Genomic DNA, 24236 nt, shown 5'->3' with positions numbered 1-24236 from the left:
GAAATACTGACTGTATAAAATAACCAAATCTTGCCTACCTTAAAATACCGGTGACTTAACACACACTGCATGACATAAGATACGGATGTCTACGCTAATGAGTTTGTTTACATAGAAAAACTCCACCTGTTATGATCTGTAAAAAAAAGTGTATTTTTCAAGCAATAGTTTCTATCTATGACAATTTTAATCGTCTCGTGAAATACAAATTTATATATTTAAATTACATACGATTTTTTTAAAGAGTTAGAGAGTCGCATCAAAATTAGAAGTAATGTTTACGAAGTCATGTTGACGCGAAAGGACACTAAAATAAAACACCGTAGCCATAGAGATGTTTTTTTCATACATAAAATAGTACATTACACAATTGCGGCAAAAAAAGGTTTTATTCATCTTTGCACATCAATGAATTTCATTGTTATATTTTGTCAGGTAACTCATGAGTATTTTCCAAATGAAGGACTAGACTGCATTGAAAGCACCACCTCACGATGAAATATATTCCAAGTTTTTTTTGTTAATGTTTCCTTGCGTTTAATCTTTTCAGAAGGAAGACTTCAAAAAAGAAAATGGCATTTTTGATTCATAACAATGGAAATATACTAATAAATGGTTAGCATGAGTTTGTAAATTGAAGTTCGGGCTCTGGATCTTGAAGGAATCATCATTATTTGACTAGTTTACACCATTTAGTAAAGGATTAATGAGCATATTATTAGGTTTTTTACATAGTTCCGGTCATGGAATACATCCGCGTACATTGCAGTGAAAATGAAGTTACACTTCCTTAAGTTATCGACTCGTGGGCATCAGTAGATTCCACCTGAAACCATTTTGAAATAAAAAAAAAGTTTTTCTTAAACAATAATGCAGTTGGCAATACATCATGACACGCGTGCAGACATGAAACACAAATCCTTAGGATTAAATTACAACTAGCATCTTTTTTTGGTAAAACAACTAGAGACTCAGTTCACAGTAAGAACTATTATTCATGGGAATTATACATCGTTCCGAGGGAGAAACACCAGTGTGAGTTTTAAATGACTGAGTTGGGCTACGTGTCCATGGCGCCACTAATGCTCTTCGCCCTCGGAAGCTGTTTGGACCCAGCCACTTCCACTGAGAGGCCGTGATAGGACCTGTTTCTCATCATGCTGGAAAGCCAGCCCTTCCCTGTCCTTGCACATTTGCTTTTCTTATTCTCGTCTTTTTTACGCAACATTTTTGGTAGGTATCTGTAAAACTCCTGAGTTAGGGGAGAGGACTCGTCCACTGTTGCCTCGTGTTTTCGAGGCTGTTTAGGAGTTTCCTCCAACCTCACGATTTCACTCTCTTTTCTTATAGCATCACAGTTATTGGTACTTTCGTATTTACCAGTCGAACTCGAGGTAATGTTGTCGTCAGTCCCGTTGGGAATCTGAGACATGTTTGTTTCAGAAGCTGCTAATCTTTTGCCGCTGCTTGAGTTTATGGAATGGTCCGTTCCATTTGGTTTGTTTTCACGTGTCAAGCAATTTTGACTTAACGTTGATTCACTAAACTTTTTGCCATCATCAGTAATACTGCGTTCAATGTCACACATATCATGGTCTGATAAACACTTGGCTGGTCCCAAAGGGCGTTTGTTTTCACTGTCTGCATTTCTTCCTACAGGCCTATTGTACATGGCCTCACTTGTTATATTTCTTGAATAAAATGAAGTTTCATCTCCACCAGATGCAGAACTAAGTTCAGTGGAATCAGCACTTTTCTTTACAAACTCCAAAGAACTCTCTGCTGTTAAAGGGGTCGTTGAATTTTGAAAAGCATCTGAGAGAGGAGTTATGTTTCCAGGTGGCAACTTGGAATCATTTAGCTGGAAGGTAGGAATGACTCCCACGTGTTGATCAAGTGAATCATCTGTGATGACAGACAGCCCATCACTGTACTGATCAAAACCAACGACAACTTCGGTGGGGTCCGTGGCACTGAAATTTATAGTTACAGCATCTGATGATGAAGAAACTGTTTGGTGCTCAGTGATTTCGCCACCACAAGAATCGTGAGTTAAAGTCAGCAAGTTGGACGCTGAGAGCAAGGGCTTCTTCAGACACGCCTCTTCTGCTGAATGCACAGAGGCTGGCGACGTGTGTGAGGTAATGGTGGCCGCCCTCGGTCGAGACAGCGGTTCATCTTTATCCTCTGGAGTTTTACCCAAAGACGTCGTTGAGGACACGCCTTTCGACTGCAACCAGTGCCCGTAGCTACCAAGAGTTGACGAACGTGACCTGATGCCACTTGGGGTCCCAGCAACTGGAGATGGCGAGCTTTGAATTGGAGTGTTGTGTGTATGTGGGGTGTGGAAGTTTGCGAGCTGTGGAGAACCACCGCCCACAGCCACACGGTACAAAGTCGAATGGTGAGGGGACACCAAACTCCTATGGGAAAGGGGCTCAGAATGCAACCTCCGTCTCAGTATTTTCTCTAGGATGAACGCCTTCAGAGCGTGACGAAAATCCTGCTCACGAAAGACAAGACATATCAAATGAAGGCTGTGAACATACACAATGAATTTCAGAAATCTAGTCTGTTTCATTCAGGTACATTAGATCTCAAGTAAGTATCAGCACTATTTACAGATCATGCACAAAAAATGACAATAAAAATTATAATTCATGTGACACAAGACACTTCTTCAATGATGCAAAAGTAATGTGCTTGCCAACGAAACTTCTGTCACTGACCTTCATGTGATAAGCGTAAAGGAAAGGATTGACAGCCGAATTGACATGTGTCAGGATGATGGTGAAGTACATAAATTCCGGCGTAACTGGACACGTTTCGCAGAATGCCTGGACGCAGTTGATGGTGTACAGAGGAAACCAGCAGATCAGGAAGAACAGCACTATGATGCTTAAGCTCTTAGCAGCCTTCACCTCACGTTTATTGGCGTGGGTCACCTGGAAGTCAAACAAAACGTTAGACATCTTGAGCTTTGCATAGAAAACTGGGACCTGTAAAGATTCATTCCTAAAGGAGATGTATTTTTAGATATAAACTCTTATTAATTAATTCTAAGCTCAGGGACAATAGGAAGCTCCTCAGATAATCAAAGTACAAGGTCACAGGTCAAGACTTAGAATGACTGGAGTTCAGGCAGAAAGTGTACCTATTCCTAAGAAAAGTCTGATCACTGTACAGTTGGGAAATTGTAATCCTTTCTATAAAAATCAGTTATTATAGGATTTACACGCATGAAATATCATACTACAAGAGGTTATTGTGGCTATTGCTGGTTTTACTGTATTTCCATGCTTGCTTTATTGTTTTTCATCAAAATTTAAAAAAAAAAATAAAGGGCCTTACCTTTAGTCAACCAAGTGTAGATAACCAAAATATTTATTACATGAAAGAAATTTCCGAATAACAGGACCATTGTCATGAAAGCAATTTTAGCTGAAGAGTCCTCGCCAATCGCGTTTAGATATTGTCATGAAAAAGTTAGTAGAAAAGGCATTCAGACTCCCAAAGATTTGAAACCTGAACTGTATCCAATAAAAAAATAATGTTTAGATAGTTCTAGAACTGATTAAAATTAGCAAGGATACTCCATAGCATTTCAAAAATCAAAAAGTAAAAATCTTTGTCAATACTTGAAGAAAAACCAAAAACAACCAGTGACAACCAAACCAAAGTAACATTCAAAACAAACCTGCCACCAAATGGGTAAGTAAAAATAGCTCTTTGGTTAATTATTCAATTCCTTTCCTTTTATTTACCGGAGCGTCGTTTGTCATGTTTGTTTCCTTTAATTACGCTTTCGGAGACTTTATTTAGCTCCCTTTGGTGGGTCCTACTGACCTGGTACAGTACGTATGACAGTGTACTGCTTCGACGGGATCCCGCGTCTTCGCTCCTTCGGGGACCTCGAGAGCCATGGTGGTCTTTACAGGCAGATGACTTCTCAGGAGTTCGGTCGGTCAAAAATCTCTTCGTGGGCTTGTCGTTCTTGAAAGGTCTCGCTGAGGTCAGGTCATCTGAAGGGGTTCCCAACCCTTCAGCCTCTGGTTTTACTTTGCTTATCCTGATCATGGGTGTCATGGCACAGAGGTCCTCATCTTCCTCCTCTCCAGCATCTTCATCCTCCTCACCCAACTCCTCCTCCTCCTCCTCCTCCTTCCTACTCATATTCCCAGAGGACTCTTGTGAGTTCGACAACAAATACCTTCTTTTCTCGGTCCCGTCGGGGTTCTTTGCTTCCTCTTTTCTGAGAGTTGTTCTCTCGTCCTCTGCTAACGTCCTCGTGGACTTGCTTCGTAATTCCTCGGAGCTCCTCTTCAGAGCCCCTTCAAAATTGTGGCGGAGCAGGCTGTGGTGGAGACTCTCCTCTTGTTGATTGCGTAAATCAAAGAGCGATGAATGTTGTTGGTGGTGGTGGTGGTGGTGATGATGATGATGGCGATGGTTCGAGTGAAGGAGGGTTTGACAGGAAGGAGAAGTGGTACGGAGAGTAGTGTCGGTGGTGCCCTCATCACTGGGTGATGTAGGGCCCAGGTGACGCAAAGAAGTGTGCTGGAAAAAGTCTAGGGGGTGGAGACAGCGGCGGGTGAAGGATTTAGGGGGCCAAAGTTTGGAAGTCCTCGGGATTGGCAGCTAAAGAGAAAAACAAGCAAGACAAGCAAGTCAGAAGCTGGCATGAGTTGAGTGCGTCAGTTCGTGGATGGTCAGCTCGCTTCAAAACATCCAGAGGTGCAAGAAACAATACTCATTAAAAGAGCTCAAAAATACTCCACAGCACAGCATACAACTGTACGGAAAAGTTATATCGTTTATGCTTGTAGCCGTTACACCTTCTACCGGGAATCTTTTTAAAAAGGAGTAGTTATTACATAGTCCCTTTATATTAAACAAAAAATACTAGGAAGGCACTGTATTAAGATGTATTAAGAACTAACTAAAGGGGAATTGCAAGAGCTAAAAAGGGTTGAAAAAGTGATTTCCCTTGCAAGCTGAGCATCCAAGAGCAAAAAGCATGTTTGTGGCGTTAAAGAACACTTAATTTTCAGCATTCAGCTTTTATTAGCATAAAAAAAGTTACAGGAAAAAAGGAGATATAGATGATTAGCTATGGAAGAAATAGCTGAAGTCTGTCTTACGTTCCAGCAATTATTCAAAGATCTACTTTATCTGACTTTGCTTTCAAAGCTTTTTTTTTTTACAATGTTAGTTTTATTTCATTGGTGATTAGACATGTTTTAGAATACCATGAAAATCTAAGAGGACATCTACACTGCAGTAAAAAATGTCAGAGAAACTAAACAAACGGCAGCAAATCATCTTCTACATATCACAAACAAGTTGCATATAAGTCGCAGACTGTAGATGTGGGCGAACTTTAGGCTGACAATGGAAAATCCATATGAAGCACTGGTTAGCACTACCAATAAGTCATCGACTAGTATTCATCATGTTTGTGATGCGTGTGCAATAAGTTACCAACGTGTTTACGACATGTTTTACTGTGGTGTGGACGCACCATGAAATGACAGCGGGAAAGCGAAGGTACGAAGAGTCACAGGAGCATAGCATTATCGGTCTAGCGACAAACAAGTCCTAGCGACAAACAAGTCATTTCACGAAATGATTACACGAATGGTGACCTCTACAGTGACAGATACAATGCATGAAATGACAATGATAAATGTTTACAACAGATAAACAACAATACTGTCGAAGAGCTCCTCACCTGGTGGACGATGTTGGTCGAGGTACTGCACCTTCGGGAGTCACACCTGTTGACCTCAGAGTGGGAACGGCTCTGGCTTCGACTGATGAGGAAGTGAGGCCGCTGCCTCTGGCTGCCTCCGTGTTGGGTACAGACCGATCCAGCCTCCGACTGAGGTTCCTGGGCCGCTATCTGTCGAAGCTGTGGAGGACCAGAAGAGCAGGGGGAGAAAGAAAACAAAAATATAAGTCGTGATAGTGCTGCGTTTAACATGAATATTTTGTCAAATGTAACTAGACTTCGGAACTTCTCCAACACAAAGGGTACGAGAAAGTGACATCATAACTAAAAAGATTTGAGAAAGGAATACACACATTAGCTTGGAAACGTAGCATTCACTGTTGTGTAGGGGGAAACGAAAATCTAAAAACCCACAATGGTGCTTTAGCAATACAAAACCGTTAATTTATGTACAGGCAAACGTTAAAATATTGTTGAGAGTCTTCGTGAAGGCTTGACTAATTTCACCTACTTCTGTATTTTTTCACTTTTCACACCATTGTGAATTCGTGCACGTAACGACTGTGCGTGTAATTTTTAAGGGAGCCACAGAACACCAGAAACATTTATAAGATTTACAAAAGGATGTAATGTTGAGTTTAAACGGAAAATAAATATTTATCATTTACCCAACCCCTAGTTACGCATGAGGCGACAAAATCTCAATAAAACCTATTAAACACTGATATATCAGTACTTTAGAGGACCTATACTAGCTAGCTATAAATGTAATTTATATATATATATGTATCATATATATATATATATATATATATATATATATATATATATATATATATATATATATATATATATATATATATATATATATATATATATATATATATATATATATACTATTCATGCACTTGGAGAACAGCAAAGAACAAATCTAACCAACAAAAAAATGTTCTAGAGCAAAAATTGACTGTAAATCATCAGAAAAAATATCTTGACAAGAAATAATTCAGAAGTATTTGAATGAGATTCTAGAAAGCTGAATTAGAAACCACAAAATCTTACGAAACTGTTTTTGTACATTTGTGCTTTGCAAATGTACCAAGTCTGTTTATTGAAAAAATCCTTGGTGCATCCATTGATCTAAGAGGTGGATTATGTATCTGCAAGTTAGATGATTGTGGCTGGTGGCAGCCATGTTGCAGAAGGGCACGAGACGATTCACCTCATGCAAAAAGAACCACTTACTAAGGACTTGAAAATTAATACCTTTTGAGGCCATCCCTTTAAAGGGGGAAGTAGAATAAAATATGTATAATGACCTTACAATGACCTTAAAACCTCTCAACTTCCTATTATTGTTAAATACATTTTCAGTGAGTACCTCGAAATCTGAAATGGAAAATGAAATGAAACTTTCCTTTCATTCTAAGATTCGAACTGAGGTTTAGGGGCAGCCAATGTGTTAAGCTTGCTATCCCTAACTTCAAATTAAATCCTAAGGTGAAGGAGCTTTCTCATACTATTTCATATCATATTTCAAGGTTTCCATTGGAAAATGTATTAATATAATGAGAAACCAAGAAGTTCAGAGTTAACTGAATGGCTACTGTATTTACATATTTCTGGTGAACGTGACAGATTCTTATGGGCAAGAATAGCCACAAGAAACTGTAATAAACAGCTCTTGTGTTTGTTTTAGACTGTACTGAGCATGATGGGAAATGTCAAGTGGATTTCGACTGGGATGGAAAGCAAGAATGAGCAACTGATTCTCATATCCAGGAAGCCAATGTGGAGGGATAAGCGACTGTACTTTAGAGGGTGGGGAGAATACAGCAACCTTACCGAACCTAACCTTAACTTACCCACCTGGAAAGGCCCTCCGAAATCCCCAATTTATGTCATGTGCCCTCCCAAACAAACTTGACCTAAACTAATCTTACCCACCTGAGAAGTCTCTCCGGAATGCCCATTATAGGTCAAATACCCTCCCAACCAAACTTTACTTAGACTAATCTACCCTAACCTAACTTCCCCCACTTGAAAAATCCCCCGCGAATCCCTACTGTATGTCAAGCGGGGCACACCCAAACAAACTTTACTTAACCTAACCTTAAATTCCATCTTCTTAGAAGTCCTTCTTGAATCTCTACTGCAAGCCAAGGTTGACACGCACGCAGGGTGGCGTACAAACCCAAACGAACCCTACCTAAACTAACCTCACCTCAACTTCCTCCAACCGAGAAATCACCCCTAAATCGCCACTGGATGTCAAAATTAAGGAGGGAAATTGCACTGCACTCAAAGCATCCACATATAAAAACTTACGAGTACAAACCACAGAATTAATAACCTAGTTTAGTCTCTCAGGAAACTTCTTTTTTTACAGCTGTACGGCGATTTCAAACTGTCAATTCCTTCAGTCAACTTGCGTTCATGTGTCTATTTTGATTTGTTTTCGTGTAAATACATTGTTAAATATTTTTGTGATATGTATATGAATAGCTTAGTTGGCGAATTTTTTTTATTCATGAGATACTTTATAATCTAATTTAGGACATTAATCAAATTCACGAGATTCTTTATAACCTCATTTAGGACATTAATCAAATTCACGAGATTCTTTATAATATCAGTTGGGACATTAATCAAATTCACGAGATTCTTTATAATCTAATTTAGGATATTAATCAAATTCATGAGATTCTTTATAATCTAATTTAGGACACTAATCAAATTCATGAGATTCTTTATAATCTCATTTAGGACATTAATCAAATCATGAGATTCTTTATAATCTAATTTAGGACATTAATCAAATTCACGAGATTCTTTATAATCTCATTTAGGACATTAATTAAATTCACGAGATTCTTTATAATCTCATTTGGGACATTAATCAAATTCACGAGATTCTTTATAATCTAATTTAGGATATTAATCAAATTCATGAGATTCTTTATAATCTAATTTAGGACACTAATCAAATTCATGAGATTCTTTATAATCTTATTTAGGACATTAATCAAATCATGAGATTCTTTATAATCAAATTTAGGACATTAATCAAATTCACGAGATTCTTTACAATCTAATTTAGGACATTAATCAAATCCACGATATTTTTATATTCTAACTTAGGACATTAATCAAATTCACGAGATTCTTTATAATCTAATTTAGGACATTAAAAATCAAATCTAATTTAGGACATTAATTGTTTTTATAATCTTATTTACAAATCATAATTCTTTATAATCTCATTTAGACATTAATCAAATTCATGAGATTCTTTACAATCTAATTTATGACATTATTCAAATCCACGAGATTCTTTATAATCTAATTTAGGACATTAATCAAATTCACGAGATTCTTTATAATCTAATTTAGGACATTAATCAAATTCACGAGATTCTTTATAATCTGATTTAGGACATTAATCAACTGGTTTTGCGAATAAGAAATAAGATTTCTACCAAAAACTACTGCTGATACCACCATCTACAGATCTGTCGACTCATTCTGTACCTAAGGGTTAGTTTGGGTTTGCACTCCACCCTGCGTGTGTATAAACCTTAGCTTACTGTAGAGACTCAGGAAGGACTTCTCAGGTGGAGGAATTTAAGGTTAGGTTAGGTCTAGATCTTGTATATGATTTACAAAAATTCATGTCTATCAGTTTTACCCAGAACAATACCGTCGTATTTTTAACTAACAAAGTGCAGCTTTTAATCTACCCAGTTAGTAAAAGGACAATGATTTACATAATGGCACTGAAAATGAAGGTAAATTATGAATATACCGTTTACATAGCCCCACTATAAGTAATGGATAAGGCACTTAAACCTGTCTTGTTTTGAAGGTGATACGAACGGAATGGAAGGTAAGCACAAAAGTATTTTTTTAACAAATTTACGGTATATGTGACAAATATATGCAGACATTTTTATTTTGTTACTGTTTGAAAATACAAAGAACAGGTCTATAAAATCACATATCTCACCAAAATCAAGTCTGCTGCCTAAGCTTAAAATCTTAACGAAAAAAGAATAAGTTATTCCGTGTCAGTTGGTCTCACTGACTTCCACCATACTTTAGAATTCTCACAAAAATTGAGGCATTCAGAACAAACCACAAAAAATTCTTTTAAATCATAACTCTGGAAGCAGACTTATAATACATTACCAGTAATCATACCAATTACAGGTACAAGGGTTTATTAGCCATCACTCAAATAACAGTTTAGAAAAAAAAAACCCTGTGTCTCCATTTGGGTTTTCCATTTTGTCGTCAAGAGCAGCTGAAACTCAAGTTTCCTTTTAGAATTCTTGTTCATGCACATTCTCACGATACAGTTTTTTTTAAAAACTTTTTTTATGCAAATTTGTGCATTTCTGACGATCCAGGGACTTTCAACAAGATCACCACTGGCTTCCAAAATAAGCTTTTTACTGGAATCAGGACACACCACGATGCTCGATTATTTCACTTCGACAAGACAAGACAAAGTGACTTCGAATCTCAAACGTGATTATGCAGAAGAAGAAAACTTGAAAGTAACAAAGTGTCATGTATCGATATCTTGATGAGAAAAGTCATGCAGCAATTTGCCTGAGAAGAAGAAGAAGAAGAAGAAGAAGAAGAAGAAGAAGAAGAAGAAGAAGAAGAAGAAGAAGAAGAAGAAGAAGAACCAGTAAAATAAGAATTGGAAGGCAAACATTTTGTTAACGTTCTCCAGAAAAAAAAGTGAAGAGAAGAAGAATGTCTTGTTTACATTTGAGTCAGAATGTCTCTTGGATGTCTATCAGGTTTCTTGATACATACATACATACATACATACATACATACATATATATATATATATATACATATATATATATATATATATATATATATATATATATATATAAATATATATACACACATACATATATGGATATAAATATCATCTCGATACATATATAGGCTATATATGCTGTATATATAAATTTTTTATGTAAAAAAATAGAATATTCCCCATGAAAACAATTATACCTTTTTCCTATATCATGAAACATTTCACTCTAAAACAAGGTCCATGAATAAGACAAAGATTTGACCTTATGACCTGACACATTCAAATCTCCACAAGAAGATTTATTTCCTAATTGAAAAATACTTGATTCGTCCTACCCTTGAGTGTAACGTTTTATGGGTTTTTTGAGTTATTTATTAATTATTACCGCGTTTTTGGCACCTGTCGAGATTAGTGTAAATTGTATAAAGGTTTCTTGGTAGCTAGAAATGGTCACAAATTTATAAACTTTCTTTAAAACAGAATCATGGAAGATAGAAACGATGGTGATAAGTCCCAAGTTTTGGGTGTAACTTCATATGAATTACTAGGAGCTTTGAAATGCCCTATTCTATGCATTTTTAAAGTTATTCATTAGTTACTATCGCATGTTTGGCACTCTCTGAGATAGCATCAATGATATAGAAGTATCTTCATAGCTAGATTGGTCACAATTCATTTACAGACGCTTATTTTCAATGAGTTACAGAGGGAAGAAATAATGTGATATATCCAATCTGCCTGTGATGAATCTGTGGTCTGAACACATCTCGACCTCTTTCTTGCTTTCTTAAGTTTGCTAAATCCGATTTTTGGACAGCAAGGACCAAGAAACCGGGTAACCTTATGTCTTTTTGTAGCCCAGGCTCGTAGAATATAAGAAACAGGAAAGAAAAGGAAGAAGAGTGTGGATCTAAGCCACTAATTAGTGAAAAAACAAAAGAAGGAAAGAAATTCTGAAGCTTAGCAGAAGAAGGAGAGAAACAGTCCTATGAGGGTGACTGGTTTCCCCGGAGTAAATACGAGAGGAGGTGTCCTGGCAGGTGATACAATGCAAGGTTATTTGTTATGAGGGTAAATCAGTATTAACGAGGCTATGCCATAACCAGTACGGAATCTAATTACTGGAGAAAAACGAATAAAAGTTTGTTTGATTTTCCAAAAGTGTCTATAACGAAGATTCTCTCTCTCTCTCTCTCTCTCTCTCTCTCTCTCAAAAAGATCTAATATCATTTAAGAAGGAAAGGTGTACCATTTGGACGCTATAATGAAAAGTGATGTACCTTACATGTTGCCCAAGAAGCAAGAGTCAGTGTCATCATGTACCTTGCTTAAATTCCAGAATTTACCTGACTTAAATTCCAGCATTTACATAACTTAAATTCCAGAATTTACCTGACATAAATTCCGGAATTTACCTGACATAAATTCCTGAATATACCTAACTTAAAATCCAGCATTTACCTAACTTAAATTCCAGGATTTACCTGACTTAAATTCAAGCATCTGCCTAACTTAGATTCCAGAATTCACTTGGCTTAAATTCCAGCATTTACCTGGCTTAAATTCCAGAATTTACCTGCCTTCAGTTCCAGTATTTACCTGGCTTCGATTCCAGTATTTACCTGACTTAATTTCCAGTATTTACCTGGCTTAAAAAACAACAACAGCAAGTGATGTATTTATGCAGTACTATAGTCAAGGAACGTGATTGAATTCTACAAGCGGAGAACTTTCGTAGAAATCAGAGACCAGACGAAGGTGACGTAAGAGAACGTAAAAGAGGAAAGGCTAAATCATTTACTTTGCTTTCTGTACAACTGCAGACGAGGAAGTCATAAAGTGCTCAAGTGCTTAAGTGCTCTAAAACTGCCTAAATAAAAGAACAGCAAAATGATAAAACACTAAATGTAAACGATTACTCTGCTTCTGTCTATGGCTAAAATGCAACATGACAAACAATCGAGTGGGCTACACAAATTTGAACGTGACAAAAGGACACAGCTTTTGACTGATAAGCAAAGGTTATCTGAAGCGAGGGAGAGAGGCCATATATATATATATATATATATATATATATATATATATATATATATATATATATATATATATATATATATAAACAAATCTAATAAAAAGACTACTCACTAAATTCTAAAAACAGTGAAATGCAAAATGGGAAATGCTTTATACAAACAACTACGTGTACAAATTTGGCTGTTATTACAAAGCTTCAAAATATAGAAAAAAATAAATAAAAAGGCCAGTTAAGAAAATTAAAATTAAAAACAGCTCGTTTTATACCATAACTGTAGCGGTGTTGGCGTGATCTACACCTCTCCAGGTATACAGGAGGGCGATCTACACCTCTCCAGGTATACAGGAGGGTGGTTTACACCTCGCCAGGTATACAGGAAGGCGGTTTACACCTCGCCAGGTATACAGGAGGGTGGTCTAAACCTCAAAAGGGTGCACAGGAGAAAAAAAAAGCAAGATAACTAGAAGAATAAGCCAGTTCAAATAAATCAGTTCATGTCAGTTGTCAGGGACACGAATACGTCAATATTTTATATATAATAATATGTAAAAACAGAAAACGAAAAAATTAATATGAGGTTGATTTACCAGAAGAAAATAAAGGAAGAGAAAAAGCAAATCAGTAAAAATCCGAGAAACAATACAATTATGAAATAAATAATAAATAAAGATAAGAGAAACAAAACCAATTTGAGATCGTATTTCATGAGGTGTCCATTTAGGTCTAATGAGTCAGTCCAAGATAGAGGAAAATCCAATGAGGTCGATCTATTTGAAAGAATTATGGATGAAATGGAGTATTTGTTACTATGGAATTATCTGATGGATAATATTTTCATTCATTTGTATGAATTTTAATTCTGTACAAGACATCATACGGAGAGAAGTTTCAATACATTTAAATTCTAGTCTTAAATGTTCACTCTAGTAGTGAGAATATAAAAATAAGTAAATAATAAAAGCACGAAACCCCTTATAGCATTTGTCGAATTTAAATTTAATTTTTTAAAATATTACTTAACTTATTATGAATTTTAAGATACCTTTTTAGTGTGGAAGCATGAGTAAATGTATTTATTGTGTGCATGTGTTACAGTGTGAGAACGTGTGCCTATGTGGTATTTTGTTCTAATCCTTCGGGCCTGCCCTATGAGAGCTGGAAGTTAGCTCAGTGATCTGGTTAAACTACTTTAATATTACTACTTCACGTCATTCGTAAGTAGAGACAAAACAAGTGAATCACGTTTCAAAACAAAAGATCAGAAGTCAGACAGAAAAAGCCAAGAAGGGGAGATAAACTGAACGTAATACAGGAAAAACATCCAAGCAAAATAAGAACGTTAAGTGTCTCTATGAAACCTGCAAATAAAGACAAATAAATAAGTAAAAAAAACAAAATTCTTTGGTGTAGAGGAATCGGTACATGAGGAGGAAGGGGAAGGGCTTATTCAAGGCCCCGCCCCCCTCGCGCATTCAACAGTGACAAACATTCCGGAATAATAATACTGGTCAGGCAAAACTCATCCTTACGAAGTCATACATTAAGACTCACTGTCTTTTTTTTTTCTTTGGCTTACCGTCCCGTGCTCCGATTTGACGGAAAGTTTCGTCTGAAATTATGAACAGCAGAACTTGAGGATCGACAAAAAAAGGGTAGTAGTAGTAGTTTTGCAATACAGAAACACAGAAACATAAACATAATCTTAGGGTTCGCCTTCGCCTGTAAATATCATGAAATACTGAGCTGACGATGACGCCATCTGCAAGGGAATATAATTTAGAAAATAATTAAGACAAAGCATTATTTTCACCAGGCTCTGATGGCTAAATTTAGTTTGATCAATTGCGACCGATATCTTTGTCGAAGATGGTGACGGACGCTGAAGCTTCACAAATCAGTCAGGTTCCTGGTTTTTATGTATTATTAATTCTAGAACACATATCCATACTGGCCACTTACAGACATTTGTGGAAAGCATCTACGTTCTCTCGGGAGGGGTAGTTGAACGTCAAAATCAAGGTGACAAGAAGCCCCCCAATAAATAAATAAACAAACAAATAAATAAATAAATAAATAAATAAATAAATAAATAAATAAATATATGAAAAATAAGTAAAATGGGAAACTGAAACATAACTTGATTAATCTATAAATAAGATGACATATTATATAACATATTACGAATTCACCAAAGCTAAGCCACACAATAAGTCTAACTTCAACAGATCAGACCTGTGGAACACAAAAGTTCGCCTAAAACACACTGACACACACGTCCCTGCTGGTTTGAGAGTCCAGAAGTCTACACCAGGTCACTTAACCCCTTCAACACCTTTCCACACCTGACAGGCCTTCTTAGGGTATTGGCCCCTTGCTGGCATGAAGCCTGCTGAATCTAGATACCCCTAATCATTTTACAATATAAACTGGGAAATCACATAAAATAACAGAATTTCAGTTAAACAAACTGAGCAATAAATATGAGAAATGAAAATATAGAAAAAATGAAAATGAGAAAAAAATTAAAATAAACTGATATCAATATATTAAACCCAATGTGTAGCGTAACGTTCATTTCTACATGTTACACTGATTGTCCACGGGTAACAAACTCCACATTTAGACTTGCCGTCGTCCATCCCAGGGTCAGCCGTTCTCCCAGTGACCCGTAAATATGAATTTAGACCAAAGGGACCTTGTCCAAGCATTAGAAGAGTACGTAATGTCTCTTTGGCCAAGACTAGCCCACTCGACTCTCTCTTTTGTTAGCGTCGTTTTGATAACAGACGAGGAGGTAATGAACAGATTATGATAAAAGAGCAAGGGTGTTTTCAAGTTTTCTGTATTAACAGAAAAACCTCAGACTTTTCACATTTTTCTGACACAAACTAAGGGATAAAAACCTCTTCTTGTAAGCCAATGATGGGAATAAGGCCACTAACCAAAAGCAGAAATAACATAGGATTACTTAGGAAGTTAAGACTGAAAAGTCTTTGGTCGACGTTTCTTGAAACGAGTTTCAGATCCAGGCGCCTATTTGGTTTGCTTGCTGTTTCAGGCCGTTTCGAAACGAAGAGTGCTTTTATTCTTGAGTAAACAAGGCTGATACTTAATAAAAAAAATGGTCAGAACCCGATTCTCTGTGGAAATTATTTCTCCTCTAATAGTAAACACAGCTGATATTCCATTAAAAATGGCTAAATTACCTTAATATAATATAATATCCATTTTTCCCGCTCAGACATTCATCACGTAATAAGGAACTGTTAATTGATTTCTAAATTCTCAGAACCTCAAAAAAAAAAAAACTATTTATAACTCAGTAAGGTTTTCAGTGAAGTGTGTGCTAGTTGGTTTCTTCATATCAAGGAAATACCTCTGACGATCCTCTCTTATCAACGAGAGATTAAAAAGATAAGGTAACCTCAACCTGCAATAACCAGGGTTGATAAGGACACTGCTGGACAAAGACTGCGGCCATTACTCAGTACTCTAAGTGACGACCCAAGTCCCCAGTACAGAGCAGACATTGAAGAAGAGTGGAAAGGAGCCACTTTTGCCGCCCCAGTACAGAACAGACTGTGAACAGAGTGGACAGATTCCACAACTGACAGATTAAGAGTGAGCAGTACGGAGCAGACAGTGAATAAGAGTGGACAGAAAACATCTCTGCTGCCCCAGCACGGAGCAGACAGTGAATTAGAGTGGACAGAAGCTACGGTCTTTCGTCGACTTTAGACAGTGGAAAATAGCCGTTCATCAGCGCCATGACGAGGTAACCATCTTTGAAAATAAATCATACTATATGTGGTGGAGTGATTTTTCAATGTTCAATGTGAATATCCTGGCTAGAGTCTAGCCTTGCGAATGTAGAATTCATTAGTGAAAATAACTAGCCATTGGTATTATTTGGTATGTTTATCATCAATATAGCAAAGAACGTTAGTAGGCCTGATCAAGTTTTCAACGCACAGTAATCATTGCGTTATGTGAAGATATAATGCCTTTCAGAATAACACAGATAGTTCTCCTGTGTATATAGTATTATATCCGATAATATACTGTTAATATCAATATTATTATCACTATGCTTGCGCAAGATACAAAACAACACTGGAATTACAGAAAAATGGTTATCTCATCAACGGTAAAGATATTGATAAGAACATTGCACCCAGTCATTTCAAGCAGTGACTGCTAAAACAAAATGGAGTGAAGAGGAAGGCATCCTTTTCAAACATTTTCATTGTACTCTTCTCCACTGAATAAGTATTTTTTAGGGGAATATCTATATTCAGCATTTGAATGTCAGATGATAACATCAGTAGTAAGAATTTCCCGCCCAGTGAGTATTTGCGGGGCTTTCAATAACTTTTTTCTTCTTATCTGTTGCTGATAACCTTCCTGGAGTTGTTATTTAGTCGTTCTAAGATATCAGAGTTTTATTTGGGAGGAATGATCAAGTAACGAAGGTCATTTTTAAATTTGTGAAAAGGTTAAGAAATGAATTTCTTGGCAATAAAGGAGCACCCAGTCTCTGAGCTGTACTGAGGTTCGTTACTCACAATTCCAAGCTTCCTTTTAAGCGCTGCCAGTGCAAAAGCAAGAGCACATTTTGCAGAAAATCTATAGAAAAAATATTAAAACGTGAATCCAGAATCCTCATAGACTTGCTCTGAAAGTTAAGACAAACTTAAACCCTAAAAAAGCGGCAGGACAGTTCATGAAAAACAGACGAAGAGAGCCATGTCCCTCCTTTCAGGCTGCTCCAGAAGCAAGAACCCGCGTTGGTATAAGGCCAAATAAATCTGCAACCACAACAACAACAATCTTGTTCTTGAAACAGCGTCTGAGAGACTGTGAATCCTGATTAGCCACAGCACAGGAATCGGTGCAGGCATAAAGTCAAGAAGTTATCGAGAGTACAGGTGAAAGTAAAGTCTTACAAGAGAGGTGATGCGAGTCCACACTGGATTTAGAAACAGAAAGCCTTAGACTTAGAGTGCTAGATAAGAGAGCAATACTACACAGACATATGAATAAGTCTGGTATATCATCTGAACGCGTTGCTCCAGAGGTGAACAGGCGCTGCCTGAATTTACAAAGGACCTTTTGAGCTATGTTAATCATTCCGTCAACTACAACAGGAATATACTTGACAGGAAATAATTATCGACTGTCAAAAGCCATTAAATGCCTCAAGGAGGGATAGTTACTCAGGAAAGGAAGAAAAGGTGGTATTACTACCCCTAAAAAAAATAGTTTTTAGGCAGTACAGAGGAGCAAAAAAAAAAAAAAACTTTTGCGTTCTCTTTAGGATTAAAAAATTAAGAAGCAGAGGCCTTTTGCAGAAAGACGCCAAAATAACTAAAGCATTGGTCCATGTTACGAGCAACTTCATGCATTTTTCTTGCGCAGGTCTCATGGTAAAGAAAGAAAGGATTCAGGAAAAACAGACTCAGGAGGAGAAATCCAAAGTTTGAAGAAGAGGGAATGAAACGGGCGTGCCAGTGGACCGTGTAATCTCGGGGATTACTGATGTCCATAGCATGATATAAACTCATGACGTAAACTTAAATCATGAAATAAGGTAGCAAGTTCCACAACGGAATAATAGTTCTGAAAACGAACTTCGATTGGGAATCCTTGCTAAACGTAACTTCCATAATTCTGATCTTCATATGAACACACGAGCGACCTAAGTGAAATTTACTAGTATTTTTTCTTTTAGCACTGTCTATAATTAATGATCAAGCCTGCCTAAAGAACTGGCGTTATGCGTCGCAGAAAAGAGACTGAAACTGGAAAGTTTAACATGAGCGTGATTAACTTGCAAAACCCATTCTGCAAGAACTTAATAAATTAGAAAATGCGTAGAATGAATCAAAAAGCATTTAACAATCCAGCAAAAAGAGGCAGTCAATAACTATTTTGAATGCGGGAGAGAAAAACTTTGTAATTCAGAAGTTGCTCGACGGCGATAAGATAAGCACTTACCACAAGATAACATTTTGTGTGAGGACAGGTCTTTGTAATGAGCACAGCGCATTTACAAGGCTTTTATAAACCAGCTAAAATGTTAGTTTACTCATTAAAACAATTAGCAACAGAAGGCAAAAAGGAATGCTGTACGAATCTTGCTCGGAGAGACATGTGACATCATGTTTACAAGGGGCCTGACATATTTACCAAAATCTCGGAGAATATGGTCGTCTAGGCCTATTCGCTTCCTTTTAGGCACAAACCAGATAAAACCAGTCGTAAACTTATAGATGGAAGTTGTAAATACTGACGGGCCGTCATTTTTAGGCAGATAATAGTTGTTTTGGGCCTAATTTTACATCTTGTTTACATAATTCCTCAAGAAGGGGAACAAATGATGTCAGTGGACTTACAAGAATGAGTTTATTTTTTGATGGATATAAATTGGCCTCCAAGTGAATCTATAAAAGACAAGACTTTTCTTTTAAATTCATAGTGAAACTCTTTTTCTTTGCACGATTTTGATCAGAAGGAATTTTATAAAAAAAAATCCCTCCTTGATGTCTGAGCAGTTTTAGTTATCTGGTTCCAAAAGACTGATTACTTATCAACAAAATGAACTGATAGCTATGTTAATGATCAACACAATGAGTCATGAAACTACTCTCTCAAAAATGTATATAAAAAATCTGTAATACCAACTGCCTGTAAAGTTATTCACATCTTGAAATGAAATAGTGAATCTAGTGTCTCATGCTAATTCAGAAACTCCCAAAAGAGTATTTTTCTGAAAATGTCACTTCCAAAGCCCTACTATAAATCTTTTGACTTGTTGGGAGGTGTGTGTGTGTGTGTGTGTGTGTGTGTGTGTGTGTATGTATGTGTGTGTGACAGAGTTCATCTAAGAACTAGGTACCCAGTGACACACTTTCAATATACAACAGGGCTAGCAACTTCATCCTATCTTTACGGATTAGGCTCTCTGTGATGTGAGAAATCATGGAAAGGACAGTAGATGCAGGTGTAAAGTTGGACAATACACTAATTGGGGATAGTGAAGAGAAACCTCAAAGATTAATGACAAGACTCGAAAGTGTTTACGAAAGAAGGAAGTCAAGAGCAAGCGTGAGCAAGAGTAAGAATGGCAACAGCTGATTTGTATAAATATTAAGGAGTAAACACGATTGATGACGGTAAGATGAGAAAAGGAGCCATAGAATTGGCGACGTAATAAAGGCAGCATTGTGCATCGGTGCACCAAAGCACGACTGTTCGAAGGGATTTGTTGAGCCAACTCCTCTCCAGCGTAGCTGACTGTTCTAGAAAGAAAAGCCGTTGAAGCAGTTGAGATGAACTGTTTATGCAGTATATTTGGTGTGACAAGAAATGATAGGGTGAGAAATGTGGACATGTAGAAATAGAAAGGTTGGCGTGGGTAAAAGGATGGATTTTGAGGTGGTCTGGTCTCCTGGAAAGAATGGATGACGCATGCAAGATACTGATGCATGGCGCAATGTGCATAAGGAGGTTCGATGCAGTGCTAATGAGCCTCCTGCATAGGTGCATGAAACAGCCAATGGTGAGTTAGTTTTCTTGCACAGGGGTTCATCCATCTTCAGCTCTTAAAGTATGCATATGAAAGCGATTTTTGTGTTGTTTTTCCCTAGTGCTAACCCCTGTCAGGGGAAAGAACTCAATGTTGAAAAAGATGGACTATACACTATTTCTAACTGTCTGTAAAACATAATTCATAAAAGTAAACTTTGTTTCTCACATAACAGTTATACTTTCAATATTACAAGGTGATGATATAAAAAGCGAAATTCTAAGATACTGATGGAACGAGCAATCAAGTCTAAATTTAGAGTTTTTATTTTTAAGACTAATTCTGTCTTAGTCAAAACTAAAAGGACATTCTCTATCATTACTAACAGGTAACAGCATGATGGCAGAAGTCGCAAAGCAGAAGTAATGCAGCTTTCAGCTGTATCATGGGCTGTGGAAAGAGTAGGCATCCGGCACTGAAATCACTGGGAATAGGAAAAAAGAAAAAGGTTCAGAAGTTATCAGAGCTATTCCAGCCAGCAAGGACTGATTTTCGATCATCATTTTCAGATGTGGAGCAATACACAAAATCTCTCATAGGTCAGGACACTTTGCCACTTTCCAAGACCCTTCAAACTTCTGCTGAAGAAGAGCAGCATTTATTTGACGATTCTAGAACTGAATCCAGTAGTCTCAAGTCTCAAAAAGATCAGGAAACGTCTGAGAAAGAGGAAGTAATGGAGACTATTTACAGGTCTCAAAGTATGCCAGTCCCTGGAAACCAAAGAATAACAAAACCTCAACAACCAGTGACAAGCACCACGAATAATAAGAAGACAAGAGAGGAAACAGAGAAAAAGGAAGTGGCAGACAGTGTTTACAGGTCTCAAAGTATGCCAGTCACTGGAAACCAAAGAATAACAAAACCTCAGCAACCAGTGACAAGTACCACGAATAATGGGAAGACAAGAGAGGAAACAGAGAAAAAGGAAGTGGCAGACAGTGTTTACAGGTCTCAAAATATGCCAGTCACTGCAAACTACAGACAAACTAAACTTCAAGAAACGGTGACAAACACAACGATTTACAGAAGGGCAAAACAGCCAGAGGTAGAGGATTCTCCAGTTCATAGCCAATCCAACAGCCTCAAATCTCTAAAACAGGACGACACTTTAGGGAAAGGGGAACTAGCAGACAAAATTCATAGGTCTCGAAGTCTGCCAGTCACTGCACACCACAAACAAGCTAAACCTCAAGACCCAGTGTTAAATACTCCGATCAACAAACAGACAAGAGAGCCAGAGGTAGAGAATCCCCCAGTAAATGTAGAGAAAGCATCACAATCAGCACATCATCACACAGAGACCCCTAAAGCAGCCTCTGACATAAGTTTTGTTGCTAATGGAGACTTGGAAGGAGATGAGGACCATGATGAGTTTGAGGTGAAAGAGAAGCGTCCGGTTCACCGAGGGAGGCGGCTGAAGGGGTGTCGCGGTGTAATGGCTCGCAAGTCATCAGATATTGTTGTCAAGTATACGAGAGTCTATGGTGAAAGTGATGGGGCATACAAAAACGACTCTACACCTAGGGGTTTGGTTTTCATGGTCAACTTCACCAATTATGATGGGGACAGCTACAGTGAAAGAGAAGGTTCTATTAAAGATTTCAACAACCTGCTAAATCTCTTTCAGCAAATGGGCTACGAAACCAGCCACAAAACTGCCAATTACTGTAAATCAGGGTACATAACAAAACACAGATTCTTGAAAATGCTCAGGGAGTTCAGTCAGGAGCAAAGACATAGAATGCTATGTTCTTGTGTTGTTATCATCATGAGCCATGGTTCGGGACCAAAAACCTTTGTTACCTCTGATAACCAAGAGGTTGATCTTATGGAAGTTTATGCCCTGCTTGACAACATGTCCTGTCAGAATCTTCGAGGGAAGCCCAAAATTTTCATCCTCCAGTTCTGCAGGAACACCCCGAAGACTCTAACAGATTCACTCAACTTGACCCCAAGCTCAGACCAAAGCTTTCTACGAGCTCTGATTCGACAAGAAATTCACATGGCCATTGCAGAACAGCACGAGAATAAAACTAAGTGGGGTGATATTGACGTACGCAGCCCAAGATTCAATAGTTTACTGCTGAAAAGTGAGAACTCATTGACTTCGTTCAGGTTTTCAGAGAATCACGCTGGCGCACAGAATAATGGTGACTCATGCTGTCAGGGAAACAGTGACGAGGACTCTACTGACAGAGAATACCAGACAGACACCAAACATGTTCCGTCGCCTCCTCCATATGAAGGGATTCAGCGTTTCTCTGACATGTATTCAATCTTTTCCACAGCCTCAGGAGAGCTCTCCCACAGAGACCCCAAGAAAGGCTCACTTCTGATCCAGGCTATCTGCCATGTCTTTGCTGAATACGCTTATCAAGACGAAATAGACATTCTCGTGAGGAAAGTATCTTTGTACATGACGAAGACATTGCAGAAGGACGATCCAATTCACGTGCCTCGACAAACTTGCGAAAGGACCAACAATGGACTGGATAAATATTTCTACTTTAATCCTGAGTATATACCTCACTGCAGACATGTAACTATTTGAGAATAATGCGTGTGTAGATGGTGCTCGGTGCTTTTGCTAATCTTATACTTGATTTTCCATGGCTGAGTGGTGATATATTATCGGGAAGAACAGCATCTTGACGATTCAAGATGTAATTATGAAACCGGCTCTGTTGGTGCATGGACCCTTTCAACCTTCATCCAACAGAAATTTCGACTGAAATCTGGTTGTAATGTGAGATGTGACTTCTTGAACGATTTGTTCTGAGTCTCAGCATGACAAAGACTTTTGCCTCGGCGAATACGTCACGATTGGTGTTTTAAGATACGTGCGAGGTGCAATTCCTCAGTCTAGACTCTTGTCTGGTTAATGTACTTCATAAATAAGAATGTCTTTCAGGATGCAAAACTCTGGTAAGGACAGTTTACTAGTTTACTAAGTTAATTCTTTGTTATTGTCATTTCGTTAGCAATAAATAGAAGCCAATGGATAGTTGGTTTTCGTAACCAAAGCACTTTCGTTTGTTTGCGGTTAGTCATTTCGTTAATCCCTTAATATAAGGATAAAGGATATACTCTGGATGTCGGCTTATCGCTGGACTACAAAAAATGAATATTAAGTGACAGTAAAAAAAAAATTGCCTTGTATCTCAAGATGGTTTGTCATACAAGATATTTTTAGAGGATCTGGGAATATATTTAGCTCTACGAAAAAAAAAAATATATAGTTTTCTCATGCCAATAAATACTATTTTTCTAACGACGGGGCAAAATATGGAAATATTCCCTGCTCCTAACCAAACCTAAAATCATTTAAGATTTTAAAGACTATTAAAACAAACAGCACTAAAAAGAAAATACAATCACCTACACAGAAGTAGTTCCCTGCCAAAAATAATTTCAGAATTCAAGTGCCACTGTGAAAATGATCCCCACAAGCAATAATCCGTGAAATTGGGCAAAATCGTCTTCTATTACTCAACGTCTGGAAAATAGAAGACGCCCTTCATGATACGAAGGAAAGCTCTGACTCTCACAAAACTTGCATACTGTGAATAACAGGAGACCCAGTAAATAATATTACGAAAATTATATCTTTTTAATAAGTGAGATCTCTTCTATTTGTGTCTCCGTTTACCTTCTCTTACTTCCTAGAGAACACCTTAATATTCTTTGGAAGCTTGAATTTCAAGTCGACGGCTCCTGTGGTCTTGTTCCATATGAATAGGGTCCATGTTCTGAATAATAATAATAATAATAGGAGCCGGGCTTGTTCCATATGAATGGGGTTCATCTTCTGGATAATAATAATAATAATAATAATAATAATAATAATAATAATAATAATAATAATAATAATAATAGGAGCCGGGCTTGTTCCATATGAATAGGGTCCATCTTCTGAATAATAATAATAATAATAATAATAATAATAATAATAATAATAATAATAATAATAATAAGAGGAGCCGGACTTGTTCCATATGAATGGGGTCCATCTTCTGGATAATAATAATAATAATAATAA

The 24236-nt window shown here is 37.3% G+C and overlaps 2 protein-coding genes across 4 annotated transcripts in view; one reads left to right on the top strand and one right to left on the bottom strand.

Annotated features, from left to right (window-relative positions):
* Positions 1 to 325: 325 nt before the first annotated feature.
* Positions 326 to 24236, bottom strand: part of LOC136847338 (uncharacterized) — a 290868-nt gene continuing 266957 nt past the window's right edge. For 2 of the 3 annotated variants that reach the window (XM_067118918.1, XM_067118919.1), the window contains 4 exons: positions 5732 to 5911; positions 3847 to 4638; positions 2730 to 2945; positions 326 to 2503 (listed from right to left, as the gene is read on the bottom strand). In XM_067118918.1, the coding sequence (XP_066975019.1) occupies positions 1061 to 2503; positions 2730 to 2945; positions 3847 to 4638; positions 5732 to 5911 (2631 nt within the window). In that variant the 3' untranslated portion in view covers positions 326 to 1060. Of the gene's footprint in view, positions 2504 to 2729; positions 2946 to 3846; positions 4639 to 5731; positions 5912 to 14182; positions 14216 to 24236 lie in introns of all 3 variants that reach the window. The other variant, XM_067118917.1, reaches the window with a different exon arrangement.
* On the top strand, positions 16039 to 23199 carry LOC136847340 (uncharacterized). Its single transcript, XM_067118924.1, has 2 exons — positions 16039 to 16381; positions 20523 to 23199. The coding sequence occupies exon 2, from the start codon at positions 20580 to 20582 to the stop codon at positions 22746 to 22748; it is 2169 nt and encodes a 722-aa protein (XP_066975025.1). The 5' UTR covers positions 16039 to 16381; positions 20523 to 20579; the 3' UTR covers positions 22749 to 23199.

The sequence above is a fragment of the Macrobrachium rosenbergii genome, chromosome 16 (assembly GCF_040412425.1).
Source record: "Macrobrachium rosenbergii isolate ZJJX-2024 chromosome 16, ASM4041242v1, whole genome shotgun sequence".
Taxonomy (NCBI): domain Eukaryota; kingdom Metazoa; phylum Arthropoda; class Malacostraca; order Decapoda; family Palaemonidae; genus Macrobrachium; species Macrobrachium rosenbergii.
The sequence above is the reverse complement of the archived record's forward strand: the minus strand, read 5'-3'. Positions and strand labels throughout refer to the sequence as shown.

Excerpts from the sequence above, each read along its gene's own strand:
- LOC136847340 (XM_067118924.1), top strand. The coding sequence starts at position 20,580 with ATGGGCTGTGGAAAGAGTAGGCATCCGGCACTGAAATCACTGGGAATA.